Raw genomic sequence first — 21,795 nt, 5'->3', positions numbered from 1 at the left:
GAGTGTTGGCTTAGGCAGGCACGGAGGCCTAGGGATCTGGAATTAGACTCAGCATCCTCATGGCTTGACCAACCTTTCCCAACAGCTCCAAATTCTGAGACGAAAGCCTCAGCTCTCCAATACTGCAGAGATGGCCTCTCATTCTGAGATATCCTGCAGCACACCAGAGCCCTCAACAGTGTTCCCAAGGAAAGGACAGCCGTGGGCTATAGGGCCCCTGGATCAGGGCTGAGGCTGCCAATGCAGAGGACAGGAGACCAGGAGCCTGAAAGTTCTGTTCCCCGCTTTGCTGCTGATCTTGCACAAAGCATCACTGAGTCTCCCTTGATGACCAGCTGTGAGGCATTCCTGCTTCTTAGGGACATCATCAGCTTTATCCCATAGTGCTTTTAGCTTCTTGGAGAAAGCCCTCTTGGTCCCCTTTTCCAACAGTGACAGCCACTATTCTTTCCACGTACCCAGCCCAGGAACCCAGGGAAAAAGACGAATGTGCTTTGGAGATTATTTTGGCGATCCTCATTGATTGCTGTCCATGCTCATAAAATACAGTGCTTAATTGTCATAGCAATTGGGGTAGCCAATTTGAAAAATAATTACTGCCTTCTTTGAGATTACTTTGCCTTCTAATTAAAATCTCAAGACTGGGGTATTAAAGGTGCATTGTCTATACAACGTCCCGGATGCACCCTGCTAACCTCATTTGGGAAGGCAAAATTAATTAGTTTGTGTTTTAACACCCAGCTGTTATCATAAGGAAAGGAATAGTCTACAAGTCGGCCATGCACACAGTCTCTAAATTGGCCAGAGCAACGGAGGAGAGAGAAAGGAAATCGAGAGTGATTTGTTCCTGTGTAACTCAGTCAGCTTCTATTACAAGCTGCCTGTTAAGTGGTGCTCCCGTGTCCCTGTCAGACATCGCTCAGGAGTTCTTGTTTACCCATGGAGGCAGAATCGGAAATAAATGGGTCCCTCTGTGCCACTGAGCTCTGGATTCATTCCGGAGCCTCATTTGCTAACACCTTTTCCAGTTAGCAATTCTGGGTGAAAAGCCTGGCCCCAGATCTGAGAGGTTGGGCGTTTCTATTCCCGTCCCAACTGGCCGCAGTTACTAAGCTGCATGCACTGCTGGCTTCCTCCTTTCTTCTTACCTACATCTTCCCATTTTTCAATTCCATTTGAGTCAAATGTTTGCTGAGTGCAACAGAAGTCAGGATGATTAATCCTAGGCTATGCTACAGTAACACACCCTGAGACTCTAGCACTTTAGCACAACAGAAGTTTATTTCTCACTCTCACAAACTGTGATGTGAGCTGGCAGGGGCTCTCTTCCAATCAGTGATTCGGGGACCTACGATTCTTCCATCTTAGGCTGACATCTTCTGACCAGGAGACTTTGAAGTTCTCCAAGGCAGGGGAAGAGCAAGTGGGAGGAGCCTGCTCTCGAACACCAACCAAGAAAGAACACATTGTTTTTGTCGCAGCCTATCCGGCCAGAACTAGTCACTTGACCCCAGCCCAGTTACCAGAGAAGCCGGGAGATGTTTGTTGAGTGCTGCTGTCTCTGCAACAGTGCTTTGGACCCAGCACGCACTGAGCAAGACGCCTTTGAATCCTACTACAAAGGGGTGTAAGGTGTGGTCCCTGCGCTTGGGGAGACCACAGTACAGTTTCATGTTCCTCTTCTGGAAAGCATCCCTTCCAACTCTAAAATGACCATTCACTTCTTCTGCAGTCATGGTTCTCAAGGCCCTTAGCACAGAGGCAGCAGGACTGACGACCTTCCCAGGAGCCCACAGCTCAGTGGGAAAGGCAAGTGTGCACAATGCATAAGACTGTAGCCAGGGGAAGACACTGGTGTGCAGGTGACCACAACTGCCCAGAGACAGGGCAAAAGTGCAAAGGAGTGTTGATCTGAGCCTTGATAGGAGGAGGTGCCATGAAATAGCACAGTAATGAATTTTCAGCCTCGGTTGCTAAGCACAATAAGAGAAGTAGAAACAAAGCTGATGGTAATCAGCTGGAGGTGGTTAACTCGGTCTGACTGGGGAGGTGACGGTAGAACAAAGGGAATATTTCCAGGAAGATAGGATGCACGTGCTTAGTTTCTGGAGGTGGGAAAGAGAGTTCACCACAGGGATCAGTGGGGAAAGGCATCTAGGGGAGCACCCAGCACTTGTGGAGGCCCAGCACATGCCTTAGTAACCTCAGAAGCACCTATGGGCCACTTGGACGTTTCATCGCTGATTCGATTCCCGTCTCCTCCTTTCTGGGCATAGCATTGATGGCCTGAAAAGAAATTCATTTCTGAAAGCCTTCCCCTACTAAGACCTTGCTATCAGAAAATAAACAAACCATTGTTTATCTGGCGTGTGTTAGGGCTTGAATTCACTTAGGAAGTAAACATCGGGAGGCTGTTTCATGCAGGGACCATGGTGACTCCACGATCCCTGGGTAATGTCAGCCCATAGCTGCAGCCAGCTTATTCCTAGCCTGGGGAGTTGCCATGGGGTGAAAAATGCTCAAGAATCAGAAGCCTCAGACCCCTGTGTTTTATCCAAAATGGCTGTCTAACCAGCCATTTGAGAAGCTTGTCTCTTCTCAAGCAAGTCACAGCAGACCCCCGCGTGTTCCTCTCTAAAATGACAGAAGAGGACAAGTTCAGTTTAGGAGGCCTATGCATTCACCACACAGACATGGCCTGTGGGATCACCCAGTAAGGCTCATGGTGTTGTTTTGTTTTTGAGATGGAGTCTCGCTCTTATCACCCAGGCTGGAGGGCAATGGCATGTCTTGTCTCACTGCAACTTCCGCCTCCCAGGTTCAAGCGATTCTCCTGCCTCAGCCTCCCAAGTAGCTGGGATTACAGGTGCGTGCCACCATGCCCAGCTAATTTTTTTTTTTTTAGCAGAGACGGTGTTTCACCATGTTGGCCAAGCCAACTCCTGGCCTCAGGTGATCCGCCCACGTCAGCCTCTCAAAGTAAAATTTTAATTCGTTGCCAACATTTAAAAATTTGGAGAATTTGCATAAAAATCCCGATTTCTAATACTCAAAAAAAAAAAAAACTGAAGATCTGGGACCACCATACTCAACAACAGTAAGACTGGCTGCCTGTCACGATGCCCCAGTCCTTACCATTCCCTATTGCCTTCACAACACTGAGGCTGGGTGTTCGTTTTTCTTACACATGTCCCAAATCCCCGCTTGCTCAGTCACATCCCCTGCAAGGCTGCTGAACTGAGCTCCTCAGTCCCAATCACCTTTAAAACTCTTTGACTATAGTCCTGACACTTCTTCTTTTTCTCTAAATATATCTCATTCTTGGGTCCTTTTGGTAGAACCACCTACCAGTCATCACAGGAGTTCTTAGGCATAGCTGCACATTTGAATTACTAGGGGAGGCTGTGAGAATCCCAGGGTCTAGGCCACACATGATAGTGAGATCCAGGCAGCTTTTAAGGCTCCAGGTGATTCCAGTGTGCAGCATAGGTTAAGAACTTCTGCATTAGAGCTGAAAATGCAATAGGCTAGTTTAGGAGGGGGTGAGTTCCCCATTACGGGACGTAGTTTAGCCAAGGTGCATGAATACTTTACAGGGGTGTGTGGGAGGATCCCAGCATCAGCTGCTGCCCTTCTGGGATTCTTCTCCTCTTTACAGTCCCCCTGCTTTTGCCCCTCAGAGCCTCCCAAGCTTAGCTTGGGCTTCCGATTGAGCATAGATGGTGCTGAGGTGGTCTAGGCAACGGCTCCTTATCCAGCAAACCCCAAGCTCAGCATCAAACATCCCCGAACCAGCACCGTCCCTCCTGCCTCCTACATATTAGCTGATGACTAAGCAGATGGCCATGTGGGGTAGTCCCAGGACAATCCTATTAGACCAGCCACATTCCTAGCCACCCACCTATCTGTTGGGTCTGCTTCATGAAGGTGAAAGAACAAGGACTTGGGGTCAGAAGGCCTGAAAGGAGGACCTGGCTCTACCCCTTGCCATCTGGGCGGGTTGCTCAGTCCTCATGCCCTGTGTGGAACCTGGGTCTGAAGTGTGGGCCTGAGTGGAGGACACCCTGTAAAGTGGTAGGTGAGGGTAAGATGCTGAGAGAGGCCCAGATCTCAGCTGGGTGATACAGAGGGAAGGGAGATGCTGTGGAGTGTGGTTAGGAAGGTTTGGAGAGAGAGAAAGGGGCATGAAATGGGCCTTTCAAATGAGACATTTAGCCCAGAGCTCAGAGCAAAGTGGAGACATGGGCCAGTTATCTAATAACCCTGATCACAACATAGCCTCTTAAAAACTCCAAGGCATCTTGGGAGTTCTTGAGAGTGGCACCAGTTCTGTACATAGCCAGGGGGACACCCCACCCACAGTCTGCCCCTCACATTCCCAGAACTTCTTGGAAACTGGTACCACCCCACCCCAGCCCTCTACCCACCCCATAGAAAATTGGCTGTGTTCCCCTGGTATCACAAATATAAGAGGAAAAAGCGCCAAACACACATGCCTCTTCTGGGAAGCATCCTTTCCCATACTAAAATAACCATCCACTTCTTCAGCTGTCATGAGCCTTAGCACAGAGACAGCAGGAGAGATAACTTTCCAGGACCCCACAGCTCAGTGTGTAAGGCAGGCATGCACACCTCAACCCCTGGCACGCAGGTCTCAATGGGTGCCCAGAGGGACATACTTAGCACAACTCAGAGATAGGTGAAAGCTCAAAGGAGTCTCTATCTGAGCCTTGGTAGCAGGAGGCACTAGGAAACAGCACAATGCTGTGGTATCTACGGGCCAGACCTTCTGGGGAGGGTGCAAGTATTGGTGGGAGCTGATGCTGGCGGGTGGCAGGGGCCAGGTCTTGCAGACTTTCTGAACTATGAACTTGGATTATATGTGGAGCAGGGAGAGATTTTGGAGAAATGCCTGGGGGGCCGCTAGGTAGAGGACAGATCACGGTGATGGGCTGCCCCCCGCAGAGACTTCTGAGAGATAGAGCGGGGAAGAAATGATGAAGATCTCAGTGTCCACAAACACTTGCTTCTGTTATTTTTCAACTGCGCTGTGTTTGCCGTTACCAGCCAGAACCATTGCCCCATTCTGTGTCTGCCTTTGTCCCTCCCTCGGGTTTCCAGTTGGAAAATTCAGCTGCCAGGAAGTTTCTTGGCCCAGACAGGATGAAATCAGAGAAAGTGCGAGGAAAGGGGTCTTCAAAGGACAGGGTTATGAAACAACTGCGGTTGTCTAGGGGCCACCCAGGAGGCTCCTGCCGTGCCCGGGAGAATCGTGTTCACTCTGATTCTGGCCACCTAGGACCACAGCCTTCATCAGCAGTGTCGAAGGGGAGATTCAAGTCACCCCAGCCCCATAGTCGGGATGGGGGGATGTGAGAATGAGGATTCTCGAAATGCGTTTTATTTTATCAAATGTTACATGATTAGGTGACTCACTGAACTTACATAGATTATTGGTAATCTATAACCTCGTCTGATTCACAGGCTAACACCTCCTACAAACACACAAACAAAAAGGATTTAAGGTCGACACTCTGGGCTGTTTTTTGGGTTTCCTTTTATGAGCAGTAAAAGGAACAATTTTGCAAAAACAAAGAAGTGTTTGGGCTTCTAGAAAACCTGTCCCTCCACCCCAACATTTCAGCTAAAAGCACTGAATCATATTAAACAGTTTCATCTTTCAGTAATATGTAAATGTTTTCTTTAACATATCTTTACTTCTGTCCTGAATTTAATGGGTGAGTTTGATAATACAGTCACATGCATCTCTGCAGAGATGTCAACAGAAACCATGCTGGCCTTCGTTTTAGTTAGGGAGGGAAGCCATGGAGTTTGCTTGAGGACAGAAAGATGTGAATTGTGTCTGGTCTAGAGACACAATGGTAAGAAATTTGTGGTAAGGAAAATGTCTTCCCACCAAGGCATACGCATTGCCTTTTAAGGGATTCAGCCTAGGGTAAGTGGAAGCTTTTACTAGAAATAAAGACATTTGACCACACATGAGCATGCGTTCTGAGTCCCAGAGGGAGAATAACTGCTATGGAAAGTAAGACGATGTCAAGTAGAATGGATGTTTTCCCACTTTGGGAGAAAATTCTAGATTTTCTTGGAATGTGGAGACCTGGAGGATATCTTAGAGATCATCTAGACTGTGCCCCATCAGTGCATAAATGTGGAACATTAGGTTCAGCAGAGAGATGTGGCTTGCTCAAAGGCACACAGATAGTTGGTGGCCGAACTGTCACTAACACTCAGGTCTTGAGTTACTTACCCTCTCTGAGCCTGTTTCCTAGTCCGTGGAATGGACATAGTCTCTTCCTCACTGCATTCTTGGCTAAGGTGCACCCTGCACCCTGCTGTCTTCACTTCTCTGTGTTTCCTCTTATAACCCTTTGACAGAGGACTTGAGGCAGGAAGCAGGGACTCTGTTTCAGAAGTGGATACACCAAGATGTAGTGAGCGGTCTTTAGAAGAAAGAGAGTGGGCAGAACCCTGCCTGGCAAGGCAAACCAGTGTCCAGGGCCCCCAGGGTTTTCACCCGCAGTCAGAGATGGGTATCAGAGAGTGAGTCCTGCGGCAGGGACAGCAAGGATATCTGAAGACACTCAGGAGGCAAGGATGGAGTCAGGAATGCAGATCTGCAAGGGGACACCCCATGCAGCTCTCAGAAAGGCAGCAGGCACCACGCAAGAGCCAGTGTTTTCTCAGAGGTCAGCAAACTGCTGCTCGAGGGTCAAGCCTGGCCACACCCGTGTGTGTTGTCTGTGGCCCTTTCATGCTACAGCTACACAATGGTCAAGTAGTATTGGGATCATTGTGGCTCAAAAGCCAAAAATATTGATCATCTATCCCCTTACAGAAAAAGGTTGCCAACTCCTGCTTGAGCTGACCACAGGCCTGAGTTCAAGTCAAGGGCTGCCCCTTTCTACCCAGGTAACTTGTGCAAGCCACTTTTCACCTCAGAGCCCCATTTCTGCATCTGTACCCACAGCAGGTTTGTTTTGAGAATTTCATAAACTTATGCCTGTGACCGCACCCAGGCTCAGGAACAGTTCAGTTGCTTCATGTGCTTGTCAGTCCTCTGTGGAGGGAACCAGGGATGTGTGGCTGGATCGGTCCCTATGATTCCTGGAGTGGCAGAAGGCAGGCTGCTGGGCAGGATAAAATGTTTGTCTTCCTGGAAGGGATGACTCACAAACCCATGTTTCTTTTTTTTTTTTTTTCCTACTTGTTCTTTTTTCCAGATACTGGCTGACCAACAAAGTCCACATCAAAAGACCCACCACCGGCCTCTTGATGTATACCCTGGCCACACGTTTCTGCAACCAAATCTACCTCTATGGCTTCTGGCCCTTTCCACTGGATCAGAACCAGAACCCAGTCAAGTACCACTATTATGACAGCCTCAAGTACGGCTACACCTCCCAGGCCAGCCCCCACACCATGCCCTTGGAGTTTAAGGCCCTCAAGAGCCTACATGAGCAGGGGGCTTTGAAACTGACTGTCGGCCAGTGTGATGGGGCCACGTAGGGTGGGCACCCCATGGGACTCAGTGGCTCACATTTCCTGCCAGCTACACCACAGGCAGATGGGAGTCGGGGTGGCACAAACAATAGAACAAGCAGGCTAGTGGTTTTCTTTGTTAAAGTGTAAAACAGTGACCAGAATATATATATCTATACCTGCATATATATATTGACCTGAGTATTTATAACTGTGTGGTGTTCATCTAGCATTAGGCAGATAGGCCACAGGAAGAAGGTGTGGAGAACCCACCTGAACCAGATTGAGACTCAATCCATCTTTGGGGGTGGAAGGACTTGACATGAAAAGAAGCCAGTCCCATGACTTTGGATGACAAACTGCCTCCTGACTTGGAGGGATCTTTGGGCTCATGGATGAATGGAGAGCCACCTGTTGTCAGCTACCCCAAGCCTCTGGGATATGTGGATTCGGGGAGAGCCGAGGCCCAGAGGGGACACTTGACCCAGTCTAAAGTGGGTGCTATTCACAGAAGAGAGGGAGGTTGGAGAGTTCAACCAGACAAAGGAGCACAAGGAAGCCAAGCAGCAGAGGCCCCATCGGCACAGAGGGCCTCGTTCCAAGAACTTAGAGTTTGACTGCCCAAGGGACAACACGACTGACTCACACATTTCAGACAGGCCTCTATGACTACGGAGAGAAGGCTGGAGGAGACACAATGGATGGTTCATGTTCTGGCCTAGCAAGAACCACCAAGAACTTTGGGTGAAGCAAGCAGATGACACTGAAGAGGAGTAATGTTCCGAATCATGTTTTTGAAAAATCAAGACCTCCTGCTAAGGGCCCACTAGAATGAGGCAGGAGAGTGTCTAAAATCTAGTTGCTTTGGGTGTTTTTTAAAGCAATGTAAGTCCACCGAGGAGAAAGAGACCCTGGGATTTCACCCTCTGGGTTAGTCTCTGTCTCACCCTGTTAGAATGTCACGAGGGACTGCGCTGTCCCCTCTGCCACCAGGGAAGCCACAATGAGAGCTTGAAAGGGTGCTGTCAAGATAAATGCCATCCTTCTTAAAATACATATGATTGCCTTTTTGGGTGCCTCACAGAGCCCCAGAGTGTGAGACCTGAAAGAATGTTCAGCATCTAGCTCCATGTCCCTGCAACCACTCTCTGTTTGCCTTCTGCATTCTGCACTCTGCAGGGCCTTTGCAGCCAGACTGCTGTGTCAATGTCACTTTCTTGTCACTTTCCTACCCTGATGGTCACACTAGCCCACACCAAGCTTCAACGCTGAGGTTTTCAACTCTGCAGAGAGAGGTTCCAATGTCCACCCCACCTCTGGGCACCACCTCTTCTCACAGAAGCAATTTTAGAATTTTGCAAAATCCTTTTCCCCCTATTGAGATTAATATTTAAGATTAAAAAAAAAAAAAATACCCGAAGCCAAATGCAGTTCCAAATAGTGGACATAATATCCCAGGGAAATCTAGGCTCGATGCCTACAACTTAGGAGCTGGAATCACAGGTCTCATGTAGAGAAATAGCCGACTTGATTGTTAGTCGTATTCCTTCACCTGATGAATAACAGTGTTTTAAAACATATTTGAAAGATAAGTAAAAAACTACTATCTTGAAGGTGAAGGGAGTTAAGAAAAGTAATCAAGACCTGCTCCTAAGCATATGAGACCGGATGTAATTAATCAACAGCAATGTAGAACAGGACCTTGGCTCTAAATTAATGGTTGACGGGAAGGGAGTGGAGGTGGCAGAACCATTAACCCTACACAAGAACACTCCAGCCCAAAACCGTGAGGAAGGTGATGTATCTCTGCATTTTCCCTTGTTGTTGCTTAAAGTCTGTGATGGGGGATTTGCATTATAAATTGAATATTTTAAAAAGCAACAGCCCTAATAGCCTCTGTGGGAACTGAGTGCTTTCGAACTCCTCACAGGCAGTGGAAATAATTAGTACCATATTTTATACGTCTTCAGAGCCTTTCATCTTGAGGATCTCAAAGACCCTAGAAGACATTTAATTTCTAAAGCTTGAAGTGTCCTGGGGAGCAGGTAGAATTTCCAGCAGGGCCTCAGTGGATTCCAGAGTGTTTCATGGTAAGCGCTGCGGGGAACCCACATGTCAGGTTCTGGAGTTGGCCCTGAGCTCTATCCACCAAGCCAGCACCCCACCATCCATTTGCAGGGGAGTCAAAGGGCCAGAACTCTTTGGGGGACCAGAACATGGTTTTCTTTCTGCCTATCTTAGTCATGGCTCCTAAATTTAAAGCTGATGTGAGCTGGAGAGCAACGATTCCTTCCACCCTGCCTTCAGGTTCTCTCTGGAGAAAGGTTAGAGACCCCAGGACAATCAACATGTGCACTGTTCCCCCACTTGGCTTGAGTCCTGCACTGCCAAAATGGCCTGGCCATGTGATGGCGGAGCTCCAGGGGCCGTGGCTTTCCCTGGCTCATTGCCCTTCTCCATCTGGGCATGCACAGTCAGGGGCCAATTGTCCTTCCCTGCCCATTCGGAGTTCAATTTGAGCCTCCACTGCAGTTCCTGGTGTGGGCCAGCTGGCCTTGGGTGGCCCCAGGGAGTCACACAGCCTGTACCCGACCCCCAGATCCGCTGCTGTAACTGCAGAGTCACAGGCATCCCGGGAGAATGGGCCTCCAGCCTCAGCTGGCCCTCACTGCTGACAGGCACCCCTCTGTCACCTCCTGCCACCTGTCAGATGCCCGGTTCGCCCGCCATCAGCCACCCAAGTGGTTCTGACCTCCATTCGCCTCAAGCCCCAACGGGCCCCCATCATTCTGCTTCATGGAAGAGACAGAGCCTTCTGAAATGAGATCTGCCCTTAAAATCTCTTCTCTTCTCCTTCCCCTTTCTGAGAAAACATCGTCCCACCAGTTACATTTCCTGTACACCCTCACCCTCTCTCCTCCACCTCTGTCACCTCTGCCCATTAGCACACACTCACTCCACCTGGACTGGCTCCTGCAGCCTCTTCCCTTACCTCCACCAGCCCCAGGAAGGGCCTCCAGCACCCACGGCTGCCCTTCCTCTTGATGCCTCTCAGCTTCCTCCCAGCTCCTGGCAGCAGTGTCCCAGCGCCTCCACGTTGCCCCTCTCACCTCCCAGTTCTCCAGGCCACTTGGCTCTGCAGCGACCTCTGCTGGACACTCCCTGGCCCCTCGGCACCCAGAATGCCATGTTCTTGTGTTTTTTAACTCCTTCTTTCCCAATCCCTCTCAGCCATGTATTTATTTATATATTTATTTATTTATTTATGATTTATTTATTGACACCCCTACTTTGATTGACAAAGGAATCAAGGTAGATCTGACCAGTATCCCTCTCTCTTCTCCTTGCCCCACCACATGGACATGCCTTACACTGGCATCCTCTCCTGGGTCCCTCTGCGCTCTCCATCAACAACCTCACACCTGCCTTCAGACCAGGCTGCACCTCCCTAAGCTGCCCCTGCCCCAACCCCTCTCTGCAACCCAGCCCTCTCCTGTGCTCTAGGCTGGGATTGTACCTGCTCGGGGGACACTGACCCCATCTGCTCCCACGGTAGCACCATCAACTCAACATGTCAGAAGCCAAGTGGATCATCTGTGTCCCCTTCCCCCACAATCCCTCCATTTTCTACTAAAAGACCCGTGATCCCATCAGCCACCCAGTCTGAGATGCTGACGTTATCTTCGACTATTCTCCCATGTCCTGCCTTGCTAATTCTTCCCACCAACTCTAACCTCACCTCTTTACTTGTCTTGTGGACTACTTCAGCAACAGCCTCATCTCCCAGATTACCTCTGTGCACGCTGACACATTGTCCAGTCCACCCTGAACATGCACAGTGATTTTTCTCTCCCGTTGCACACAAACCTTTAAAAGTTCCCCGGCCCATGAACAAATGTACAATTCTCTATTCTGACATTACAGACCACCGGATAAGGCCCCACTCTTCCTTTCCACCCTCCCCTGGTCAGCCTAGGAGAGTTGTTTTTCCTGGAAAGGGTGCCTGCGTTTTATTGTCTCTGTGCCTTTGGTCTTGCTGTTCCCATCCCCTGGAATGCTCCCTTTTCTTCCCTTCAAAGCCCATGCGGAAACCACGTCCTTCATGAAGCCCTCCCTGATCTACCAACCACTGGGATCTCTCCCTCTGCGGAACCACCGTAGCACTTTATTTGTACCTTTCTCATGGCACTTACCATATTCTGCCTTGTATTATAGTTATTTGTGCACTTGTCCTATGACTGTTCTTAGACTGTAAGCTCGCCAAGGGCAGGGACTGTGTTTTATTCATCTGTATCCATCACAGCACTAGGCATGGTGCATAGCACACAGCAGTTGCTCAATAAATGTTTGTTGGATTAAATCCTTAATGCCTGTAGAGGGCTTTTAGTTAATGAAGTCATTGTGCATCTATAATGTCACAAGAACCTCTGAAAAATCATGTGGGTTGGACCAAAGCAGAAGTCATTATCCCCATTGTATAGGTCTTAAAACTGAGGCCAAAACCCTGCATGAAGCCTCATAGCTTCCTGGTAGAATGTCCACCCAGGTCTTCTCATCCTTACTTCAGTGCTTTTTCTGTTCATCTTTGTGGTGGGGTCACTGTAAACTGAAAACTAGCCCTATGCAGAGGCCTAGACACAGAGACCTGGCAGACCTCAGCATAAACCCCATCAACACAGGCAAAATCTCACTCCTTTCTGGGAAGGACAAAAGCCATTTGGGTTTTACGAGGCCTGGGAGGTGGAGCTGTAGGACCCCATCAATCATTCCCACTGCTGTTTGTTGCAGGGTAGGAAACCATCCTTCCAGATGGCAGGGAGACCAACAACTCCAAGGGGCTGCCATTTGATAAATCTCTTCATGCCTAATTAAGGCTCCCTTTCCAGAAGGAATGGAAGAGGGATGTTTACTGATGCCAGTCAGATGGGACTCCAGACAAGCATACTGCCTCATGAATGTCCTTAATGGTATCCCCTATGACACTGACGGTCTGCCCCAGCCTCTGTCTCTCACCAACACTGCCGAATGTCATCTCTTCTCATCTTTATCTCCACTCTTTGCTTCCTGTCTTCGGGGCTTTTCCCTTGACATTCACCAAGAGGAGAGTGAGCCCAGAGAGCTGAGTGGCATCCCTTCTTCTTGGGTCCCTGAGCCCTGACCTGGAGCAATGCTGTGAGATAGCAGGAAAGGAGGGGAGTGGGGAGCACTCTATGCCACTCCTCATGGAAGCAGAACAAAAACAGGCTTTTGTTCTGGTGGCAGGTCATCCACAACAATGGGATGTTTCCGTGGTTACCATCTAGAAGCAATATCTTAGTTGTTTGGGGATTTATGATGGGGGTAATGTAATTTCTATTCTTAGCAATCCAGGTGATAGAGCAATTTCCATATACAGTCCACTGAGCCATCCAGCCCCAGATCGTAGTTTCTCTAGAATCATCCTAGTTGTCTGCAGCCAAAGCCCAATAGAACCACCCAACAAAGAGCACTAAAGTTTCCTTGTGGCCTTTCTCAGTCTTCCTTACCACTTCTTCAGCCACCGTTCCCTAGAACCTGGGGGATGGGGAATGGGGCTACTATGGGCTTCCAAGAACCATGCCAACAAAGATCTCGAGTTCTCCAGCCATGACAATATTTTTAAATATTTAGGAGCGTTCTCCAAAACTGACCCAGCACCAGCTATGAGCAGCCATCCCTTAAGGAATTAATAGAAAATGAGGACCCAATGGCCAAGAAGTAGGAGGACTGCTGTGCAACCCACATGGACCCTAGCATGATGGGTCCAGGCAGTCACGGGGGGAGTGCAGCCCTCCATGCAGCATACTGAGGCAAGTCAAGTGGGATTGGTGCAGGAAAAAGCCCTTTCAATTTGTTTCCAGGTGTCTTTATTTTCTAAAATGAGACTGTAATGGTGGAGCTGCTGGACAAAGTCAATGAAGGGATGACTGGGCCCTCAGAATCATGAATGCTTAAGAGAAGTTGTGTGTTGCAGGGAAGACCACTCTGGGGCAAGCTGTTTTACTGCATTCTCATTCCAGTGGCCAAGGTGGGCAAGAATATAACTCACTGTAATAACAACAGCGGGACAGGTTAACTGCATCTTGTGTTCACAAGTGTCCCATCTCTGGGCAGGAGCTCTGGAAGGAGTACCAGATAATCTGAAAGCCTGACACACAAGAACCTAGAGGGCACAAATGAGACTTGGCTCTGGTATTTTTCCATCTGTAAAATGGCGAAGACAGCTACCAACCTCCCGTATGGAGTTATTGCAAAAATGCAAATATAGGACAAGGTAGATAGAGAAATTGAGTAGAGGGAGTGGGGAAACTCAGTGTTATAAAGCAAATGAAATGTATGCAGCTGTGAGTTTTCAGTATTCTGTTTGTCTAACATCAGATCACATCATTGCCCTGCTTAAACCCTCAGTGGCTTTCCTTCATCCTTGCAAGAAAATTCCAAGCATCTTACCATGGCTTACAAGACCTTGAGCCCTCCTCCCTCTGGCTCCCTGTCATTCTAGTGTCGTGGCCTTTGCATTTGTTGTGCCCTCTGCCTGGAAATCTGCTTCCCAGCTCCTTGTCTGCCCCCTCTGCCTCATCTTTCATGCTTCAAATTGAATGTCACCTCCTGGGGAGCCTGCTCCTGGTCTCCCTCAGCTAATTACTTTCTATTATATGACACATTATCCTGCTAGGTGGTCTTCATAAACTAAATTATCTCATTTGTTTCGTAGTTCTCAACCCCAAGAACCCTCCTAAAAGATCCCAATGCTCAGGCCACACTCCACACAAGTTTAATCAACATCTCTGGCTGATCATGGACATCTTCCTGGCTCATGGTCAGAACTGAGAAACAATGACATATCTGCTCACTAGTTTATGGTCTGCCTGCCCTTCTCGGATGCTCCAGGGGGACGTGTTTTCCACAGTGGTCACCTATGCCCTGGAAGGTGGAAGTGGCCTCCTCCAAAGTAATTGTTGATGACTCTGCCTGGGGTGCTGGCAACAGACCAGCAATGTGACCATATCGCTGGTGCTCTCAACAGGCACAGGCCAGCTTTGAATTTCCCAAGGGTGACACTACCCTCTGCAGCTCCAGATAAATGCCCAGCATTTTTACCCATTAGCTGAGCTAGTGGGTGGAATTTTTCCAGTCCCCATTTGACCCGCTCAGAGAATTTCATGAGCCTTGCCTTACACAGGGTTGTGCAGGCTTTAGAACCCCACCCCCTAGCCCCACCCCGAAGACCTTTACGAGCACAGCTGGACATTGGAACCACTGGAAGAACTTTAAAACCTCCTGAAACCTATGCCAGGCCTTCAGGAAATCTGATTCCTTGGTCTGGCGTATGGTCCAGGCATCTCCTGAAGCTCCCCAGGTCACACAGAGGTGCAGCCCCAGCTGGGAACCACTGACCCAGACCCAGTTCCTGAACCTCTGTCACTTCCATGGCAGCCCCTCTCAGGCCCTTGGTGTGAAGTCTTTCTTTTGCTTCTGGCTTCTGAGAGTTTCCTTCCCTGATTCCAAGTTAGGCTCTGTTTTGTCTGGTGGGTTTTGTTGCCACTGCCATTGTGTTAGTGGCATCCAGGCCTTTGGATTGCTGCATGCTTGCAGTGGGAGGAAAGGCCTGTCTACCATGTTCTCTACTTCCCCTTCCATGCTCTGTGAGGACAGGGGCCTTGTCTGGCATGTTCACTGAGGCATTCCTGACCACTAAAACTGTGCCTGGCACAGAGTAGGTACTTTATAAACTCCTGCTGCATGAACGAAAGAACAAGTGTGGATGCTTCAAAGGAAGACTTGCATCCAGCTGACCCTCAGAGTGGGAAGGGGTCCCACCTAATAAGAAGAACACCAAGACTTCCCCAAGAGGAGAAGGAGGCCATGTGTCTGAACCCTGTGTGAGATGCTTTGTATACTAGCCCTTGTTGGGGTGTTGCACCCATTTTACAATCAAACAACCAAGGTTCTCAGAAATTAAAGACTCATTTAAGATGCCAAAGTTCACGAGTGGATGGTTTGATGCTGAAGCCAACATTTTTAATACCACCTCAGCTCAAAAGCCCTGAAGGCCACTTAATTCTATCAACCTTCAACCATCTTGTCATAAGGTGAGCCTGCACTCAGGAGTGACAGGAAGACGGAACTCAGCTTCCTGTAGCCCAGACTCCTCATAGGCTACTGCTGCACCCTGGCTCTTCCCACTGGCAAAGCAGATACAGACCCAGAGCACACCTGTGTAGCAATGCCAATTGTTCAGATGCTTCCTTGCCAGGTGGTCAAAAGCAATGGCTCTAAGCCCTCCATGTGCCCCGTGCTCCAGCACTGTGGCCAAGGTCCATTCTGATTGGTTCAGGTCCCTCTGTGTTGGTAAATACTTTGCATATCACCCATGCTCCCAGGTTCTCCAGGCAAGAAACTAGGAGCCAGGTGGCCGATTTGGGCATTTGGGCCACTGGGCAGGACACCAGAGGCTCACTGCATTGGTGTTTCTGTGGCAGTTACTTTGGGTGACTGGCTTTCCTCTCTTGTTTTCCCAAAGCAGATATTCTGTGTAGCTCATGTGCATACAGATTACAAATTCAACTGCAGAAGCATAGAGAGGTACTGGAAGAGGCATCTTATGAGAGTCAGCCAGGACTGGTAATGAGCAAACCCTTACCTTGAATAGCCTCTGAGAGGTACACAGTGAAGGGCCAGAGGATGACAGAAACAGAAAAAGGGTCAGAGGATGACCAGAAAAGAGCAGGACATGTTCATTGAGCACTAACTAGATGCTTTACATGGGCTAGGTCATTTAACTCTCATAGCTACCCATTTGAGGTTGACATTATTATTATTCTCACTCTGCAGAGGAGGAAACTGAAGCAAGAGGTTGATAAACTTGCCCAAGACCAAAAACCTAGGAAGTGGTTTAGCTGGGATTTAAAATCAAGCCCTCAGGTTCCAGAGTGGTGAAGGAAGTCTCTAAGCTTGACCTTGATCTGCTGCCACTGAAGCTGATGAAGGTCATAAAATGGGCATAAATAACACCAGCTTCAGAGGGGGTGATGGAGGAAGGAGCTGTCTAGTCAAAGTGCTCAGTGCAGTGGCTGACACACGGCAGACATTCAACTAATGGATGGTAGCTCACTACTCGACTCAGGATGTTGCAGAAACACAAAGCCATGCCAACATTAAATGAGGTGCTGACATTAATTTAGGGGTGCAGTCTGTTCTATCACTATGATCCTAACTGCAGCTTTCAGGTACAGGGAGACAGAGAAATGTACCTGTTTGGCTCAGGTCTAGAAACTGAGGCCTGAGATCAAGCCAAACTCATGGCATTAGATTTCGTAGGTGAGTGATCCAGCCATTTTCCACAGTTGCTGTCCCCACACCCGGCTCAGCTGCCAGCGCCTCTCCAACACCAGCTGTCACCCATGTCCACCCAGTGGAAATGCTCCTAGTGCAGCACCAGCGACAGGCTCTAGCTGCATAGCCCTGGGCCCATGGCTGCTGCGGCTGCCTTTTGAATTTGCCAGGGAAGCTGAGCATGCTTCTTTGCACACACGGGGCCACTTGGCTCAGTGTCTGAGAATGAGATGGTAGGCAGCCAGGCTGCCGGGAAAATGTGGAATCGCTCTCTGGCAGAGGCCAGCCTGGAAGTGAGAAGTGAAACCAACAAAGCAGAGGACAGAACAAATGAATGAAGAGCAGGAGTGCAAAACGGGCTGCAAAAGTGTGGGGCATTGTCCTTGAATGCTACAAGACGCTACCAGCTGACCTAATCGGCACCCTTGCTCCAACAGCTTGCCTTGAAATTAAATGTTTGCATCAGGCTAGGTTACTGCAGGGAAGGGGTATCAGGCCCTCCTTTGCAGCATCAGGGAAAATAGGGGACCTCAGATGGCCCAGGCCCTACCTCTGCCTCCTCAGCTTCCTGACCCAGCAGAGTGGATTCAGCCACTCAATGATGAGTAAAGTAGAAATTAAAAGCTTGCCAGACTGGGTTGCTCTTGTGATTAAACCAGATAAAAAAGCCTTAAGTTCTTCACCCACTCAGAGCATTAGATGCTTGGCAACTCATTGCTTCTCCTCTGGGGCTGCTTTCTCGGGCCAAGGGGACAAGGACTAGTTTGTGGTAAGTTTTGCTCAGTTTCTACCTAGCTCAGCAGGCCTTCTTCACTGTTGAAGCAAGCAGGCATGGCCTGGCATGCAGTAGGTGCCCAATAATGAATGAATCCCTCTTGAATGAATGGATGAATGCTTTCCAGTTTACTGAAATCTTTCATCTTTGGCTACTCAACAAGTGGGCTCCCCAGGCCTCAGTTTCTAGGCCTGAACAAAATAGGTACATTTCTCTGTCTCCCTCTACCTGAGAGCTGCAGTTAGGAGCATAGCAATAGAACAGAAAGCACCCTCAATTTAATGTCAGCACCTCATTTAATGTTGAAATGGCTTTGTGTTCCTGCAGCACCCTAAATGAGTCAAGTAGCCAGCCATCATACCTTCCACTTGTTGAGTGCTGTGTGCCAGCCATGGCATCGAGCATTTTGATTAGGCTGTTCATTCCTGCACCACCCCGTGTGAGGCTGGTATTATTTATCTCTATTTGATGGACAAGGCCCATGGCTTGTCACATAGCTAGTAAGTGGCAGAACAGGGATCAAACTCAGGTTGAAATTTGCTTCTAGGGATCTCTGCCTCCCTAATCTATACAGCAATTGAAGCCTATTCATTCGTTCATTCATTCGTCTCCATCTTAGTCAGTTTAGGCTGCTATAACAAATATACCATCGACTTGGTGGCTTCACAACAAATATTTATTACTCACAGTTCTGGAAGCTGGAAAGTCCAACATCAGAGTACCAGCAGGTTCAGTTCTTGGTGAGAGTTTGTTTCTTGGCTTGCAGATACCCATCTTGTTGCCATATTCTCCCATGGCAGAAAACAGACAGAGGCAAGCTCTGGTGGTCTCTTCTTACAAAATCACCAATCTCATTCAAGAAAGCCCCACCCTCATGACGTAATTGTTTCCCCACCTCCTAACACCTCCTAATACTATCACACTGGGGGCTAGGATTTCAACCTATGAATTTCGAGGGGATTTCTTCGCCCATTCATTTAAGAAACATGAGGGAGTGTCCACTAGATGTCCTGGCACATGAACACCCTGTGTTTGCCCCTGCAGGGACTCGCAGTGCAGTGGTAGGAGGGGAAGGGGGAGCAGACACATAGGAGAGCGCTGTAAGAGCTGTTGTAGAACAATGGGCACACTGCTGTGTAGAGAGAGGGAGCACAGAGAGAAAGGAGCCCGGAACTCTGCTTGCAGGAGCTTACACCAGAGAGGACACTTCAGGGGAAGCTTCACAGAGGAGAGAGTAGCCTTTGAATACTTGCTGCTAGTTTTCCAACTCACCCATTTCAATGCCTTCCTCCTTAACTTATCCATTCTATCTAGGATCATCTTTACTGCCAAATGGAAGCAGAACTTTGAAATAAGCCTTAGGAACGTAGTTCATGTGTCCATGAAGGGAGCTCTCCTTTCCTCTACAGACACATGGACTGCAGGGGAAGAGTGAAGGCTGGGACACTCTGACCCTCATAACCCCATATCCAAAGCTTGGCACCCTTCCAGTTCCAGGGCTGTGAGGTTTAGTACACATGCATAGTACATAACCTACACCAATGCACCACCCAATAGATCTCAACAAGAATAGGTCAAGAAGAGGTCTCCATGTGTGTGTCAAAGAGTATGTGTTTCCATTCATTCATCCAGCTTCAGAGACACCACTGAGAGCCAGCAATGAACTACGCCCTGCTGTGGACATTGTAGGACACACAGTCCCTGCCTCAGGAAGCTCAAATCTAAGGGGGGAACAATTATGCACAGCCAATGACAGAATGAAATAAAGAGGAAATGCCAATCCAACCAACTGGGGGCATTCAGAGGATTCACAGAGAAGGTGATAGACGGGCTGGACCTTGAAGAATGAGTGGGATTTTGATAGTGGGATGTTGACTTTCTGGTCTACCCTTTTGGGAAATCTCCACCCTCTTCAGTGGCAGCAAGGAACAGAAGAAGCATTCAAGCTGCTAGCTATCACACCGCTGCCAACCCTGGCCAATTTACAAAAGCCACCAGGGGAATAAGCCTTGCCACCATTGCCCAGCCTCCCTACTAGGTTGTGATGATGCCCTGGGTGAGGCCACCTTGATTCACGAGGCCCTTGATTTGTGGATAATGGTCTCAGCGATGCCAGAGGAGGGAGAGGCAGGTGCCCACACAGTCAACATTGAGACCTGCAGTCTCACCTTGTTTTTGTCCAACCCAAGTCCACCCCTTCATGCCTTCATTCTCTTTCCTCTTCACCTTCCCCCAGGGTATAATGAGACCTCCATGCTCCACTTCTAATCATAGTTTTCATGGTTTGTTTATGAATCTCCTGATTGTAATACCAGTCACCAGGCCAGCCATTGAGGGAGTGCTATAGTTTCCTATACTGTCAATTGCATAAGCAATTGAGATGCAGATCAGTTTTCTCCTGGTGTTTCTTGGGGAGGATGGATGTTTCCAGCCACCCTCCTGTTGGAGTCAAACTGGACAGAAATGGGGAGCTGAGGATGAAAGTGGTGGATGCTCCATAGATCACTGAGCTGGGCAAGTGGGGCCCGGCCCTGTCTCTAACCACAGCCACCAGCATGGGGTGGGGGCTGCCTGGCATATTCTCAGCTGCAACTTCTGTTCCACTTTCAACATCCACCTGTGCTTTGGGTCTCCTCACCCATGGCCTTGCTCCGTGGCTCCCCTCTCTTCATCACATCACTTTCTCCTAGTCCTTATAGAACGAGACCCGCTCTCTTGATTTACTTAACAATTTTAATTCTACCAACATAACAGAACTATGCCCACACACATATAAAAATAACATTATTCCTTTACAACCCGCTTAAATCATTTCTAAACAAATACGTGTTCATTACTTGTCCTAATATACATGCTTCCTCCAAAATAATAGCTTTTATCATCAAATCTACCCAACAGTAGATTTCAGTAAAACTAAATTTGCCTACAGAAAAAGTAGGCATTAGAGAGAGCTGGGTGCCCTTAAGTCATGACTGGCAGCCTGACATGGGAATCCACGGTCACTAATAAAAGACACACAAAAGTCAGAGCCCAACCCAGCAACCACAAGCTCCTCTGACTACATCCAAGATGTCCCTCCCATCTTCCCGGGCACGGAGTCTGCTGCTTCTCATTTCCTCAGCCATGGGCTTCACTGTGCCCAGGGTTCAGATGCAGTGGCTTCATTTGCCTGCCCATCTTGGGCTTACCCTGCCATAACCTCCCAGAGCTCATGTCTGCTTGTGATTCTTCTCTCTGACCCCGCACACCAAGTGGACCCCAGAGTGGCTGACCCCTGGCTCTTCTCTGGGAGTCTCCAAAGAAATCATTCCTGCTGCACTCCAGATGGGTAAAGACAGGAATTTTCTGGGCCCCAATCCCTAGGCACTCCATTCCAGCTGGTGTTAGTGCAGAAGGAAATGCATTCAAGTCTCCAAGAAAAATAAAAGCTCAGATATGAGGAACCAACTTGATAGTGTGTAACACTGAAATTGCTTCTCTCAATCCCAATCTGAGTAACCATCAACTGATAATGGAAAAGACACATCCCTGTTGCTTGATGAAGTCTCTCTTCATATTTGCTCCCTTATCTTGATTGATTTTGTGTAGAAAATAAGATAAAGACTCAGAGTTTAAAATAAGGCTTGTCCTTTACCTAAAACCTGCATGGAAGAAGGAGGTGAAGGGAACATTCACAAGCAGGAGCTGATTGACAATCACATTGCTGAATGTATCAAAATTATGGGCTTTCTATTATGCCAGTGTACAACCTAAGACCCTCTCTGAGAAGTGCCTTGTGGTCTGGACAGGAGGAGGGGTTTCATGCTTCTCTACAGATAAGGGGAAGACAAATTGTATAATTTAGCAAACTCCAAAAAGGCTAGTTGAATGGGATTTGGATAACATTCATTTAAAACGGGTCAGGATGTTTGTCCAGCAAAACATTAAAAAGCTATCATTTTGTTGAGATTATAGGTTTCTTCCTCTCCCCACAGGTCATATGGATGCACATCTATTATGGAGTAAATCTCTTTATTCCAATCATCTCTTCTCCGGCTACAGTCTCATGTGCATCAGCACTAGGAAGATCATTTTTCCATTTGAGTTACATTTTTCTTTGTTCAGTCTATTCTGCTCGAGATCATTCTGCTGTTAAGAATCCCTTGTCCAGCAGCAGGGAAAGA

At 48.4% G+C, this 21,795-nt stretch overlaps 1 protein-coding gene and 1 pseudogene across 1 annotated transcript in view; both read left to right on the top strand.

Annotated features, from left to right (window-relative positions):
- Positions 1-11,870, top strand: part of ST8SIA2 (ST8 alpha-N-acetyl-neuraminide alpha-2,8-sialyltransferase 2) — a 76,646-nt gene extending 64,776 nt beyond the window's left edge. The window contains exon 6 of the mRNA XM_033188915.1: positions 7,245-11,870. Coding sequence (XP_033044806.1) covers positions 7,245-7,530 — 286 coding nt within the window. The 3' untranslated portion in view covers positions 7,531-11,870. The remainder of the gene's footprint in view (positions 1-7,244) is intronic.
- Positions 11,871-15,264: 3,394 nt separating this feature from the next.
- Positions 15,265-16,150, top strand: LOC117070179 (annotated as a pseudogene).
- The last annotated feature ends 5,645 nt before the right edge of the window (positions 16,151-21,795 follow it).

This window comes from Trachypithecus francoisi, unplaced genomic scaffold, assembly GCF_009764315.1.
Source record: "Trachypithecus francoisi isolate TF-2019V2 unplaced genomic scaffold, Tfra_2.0 Lachesis_group3, whole genome shotgun sequence".
Classification (NCBI taxonomy): domain Eukaryota; kingdom Metazoa; phylum Chordata; class Mammalia; order Primates; family Cercopithecidae; genus Trachypithecus; species Trachypithecus francoisi.
This window is presented reverse-complemented; position numbering and strand designations above follow the sequence as displayed.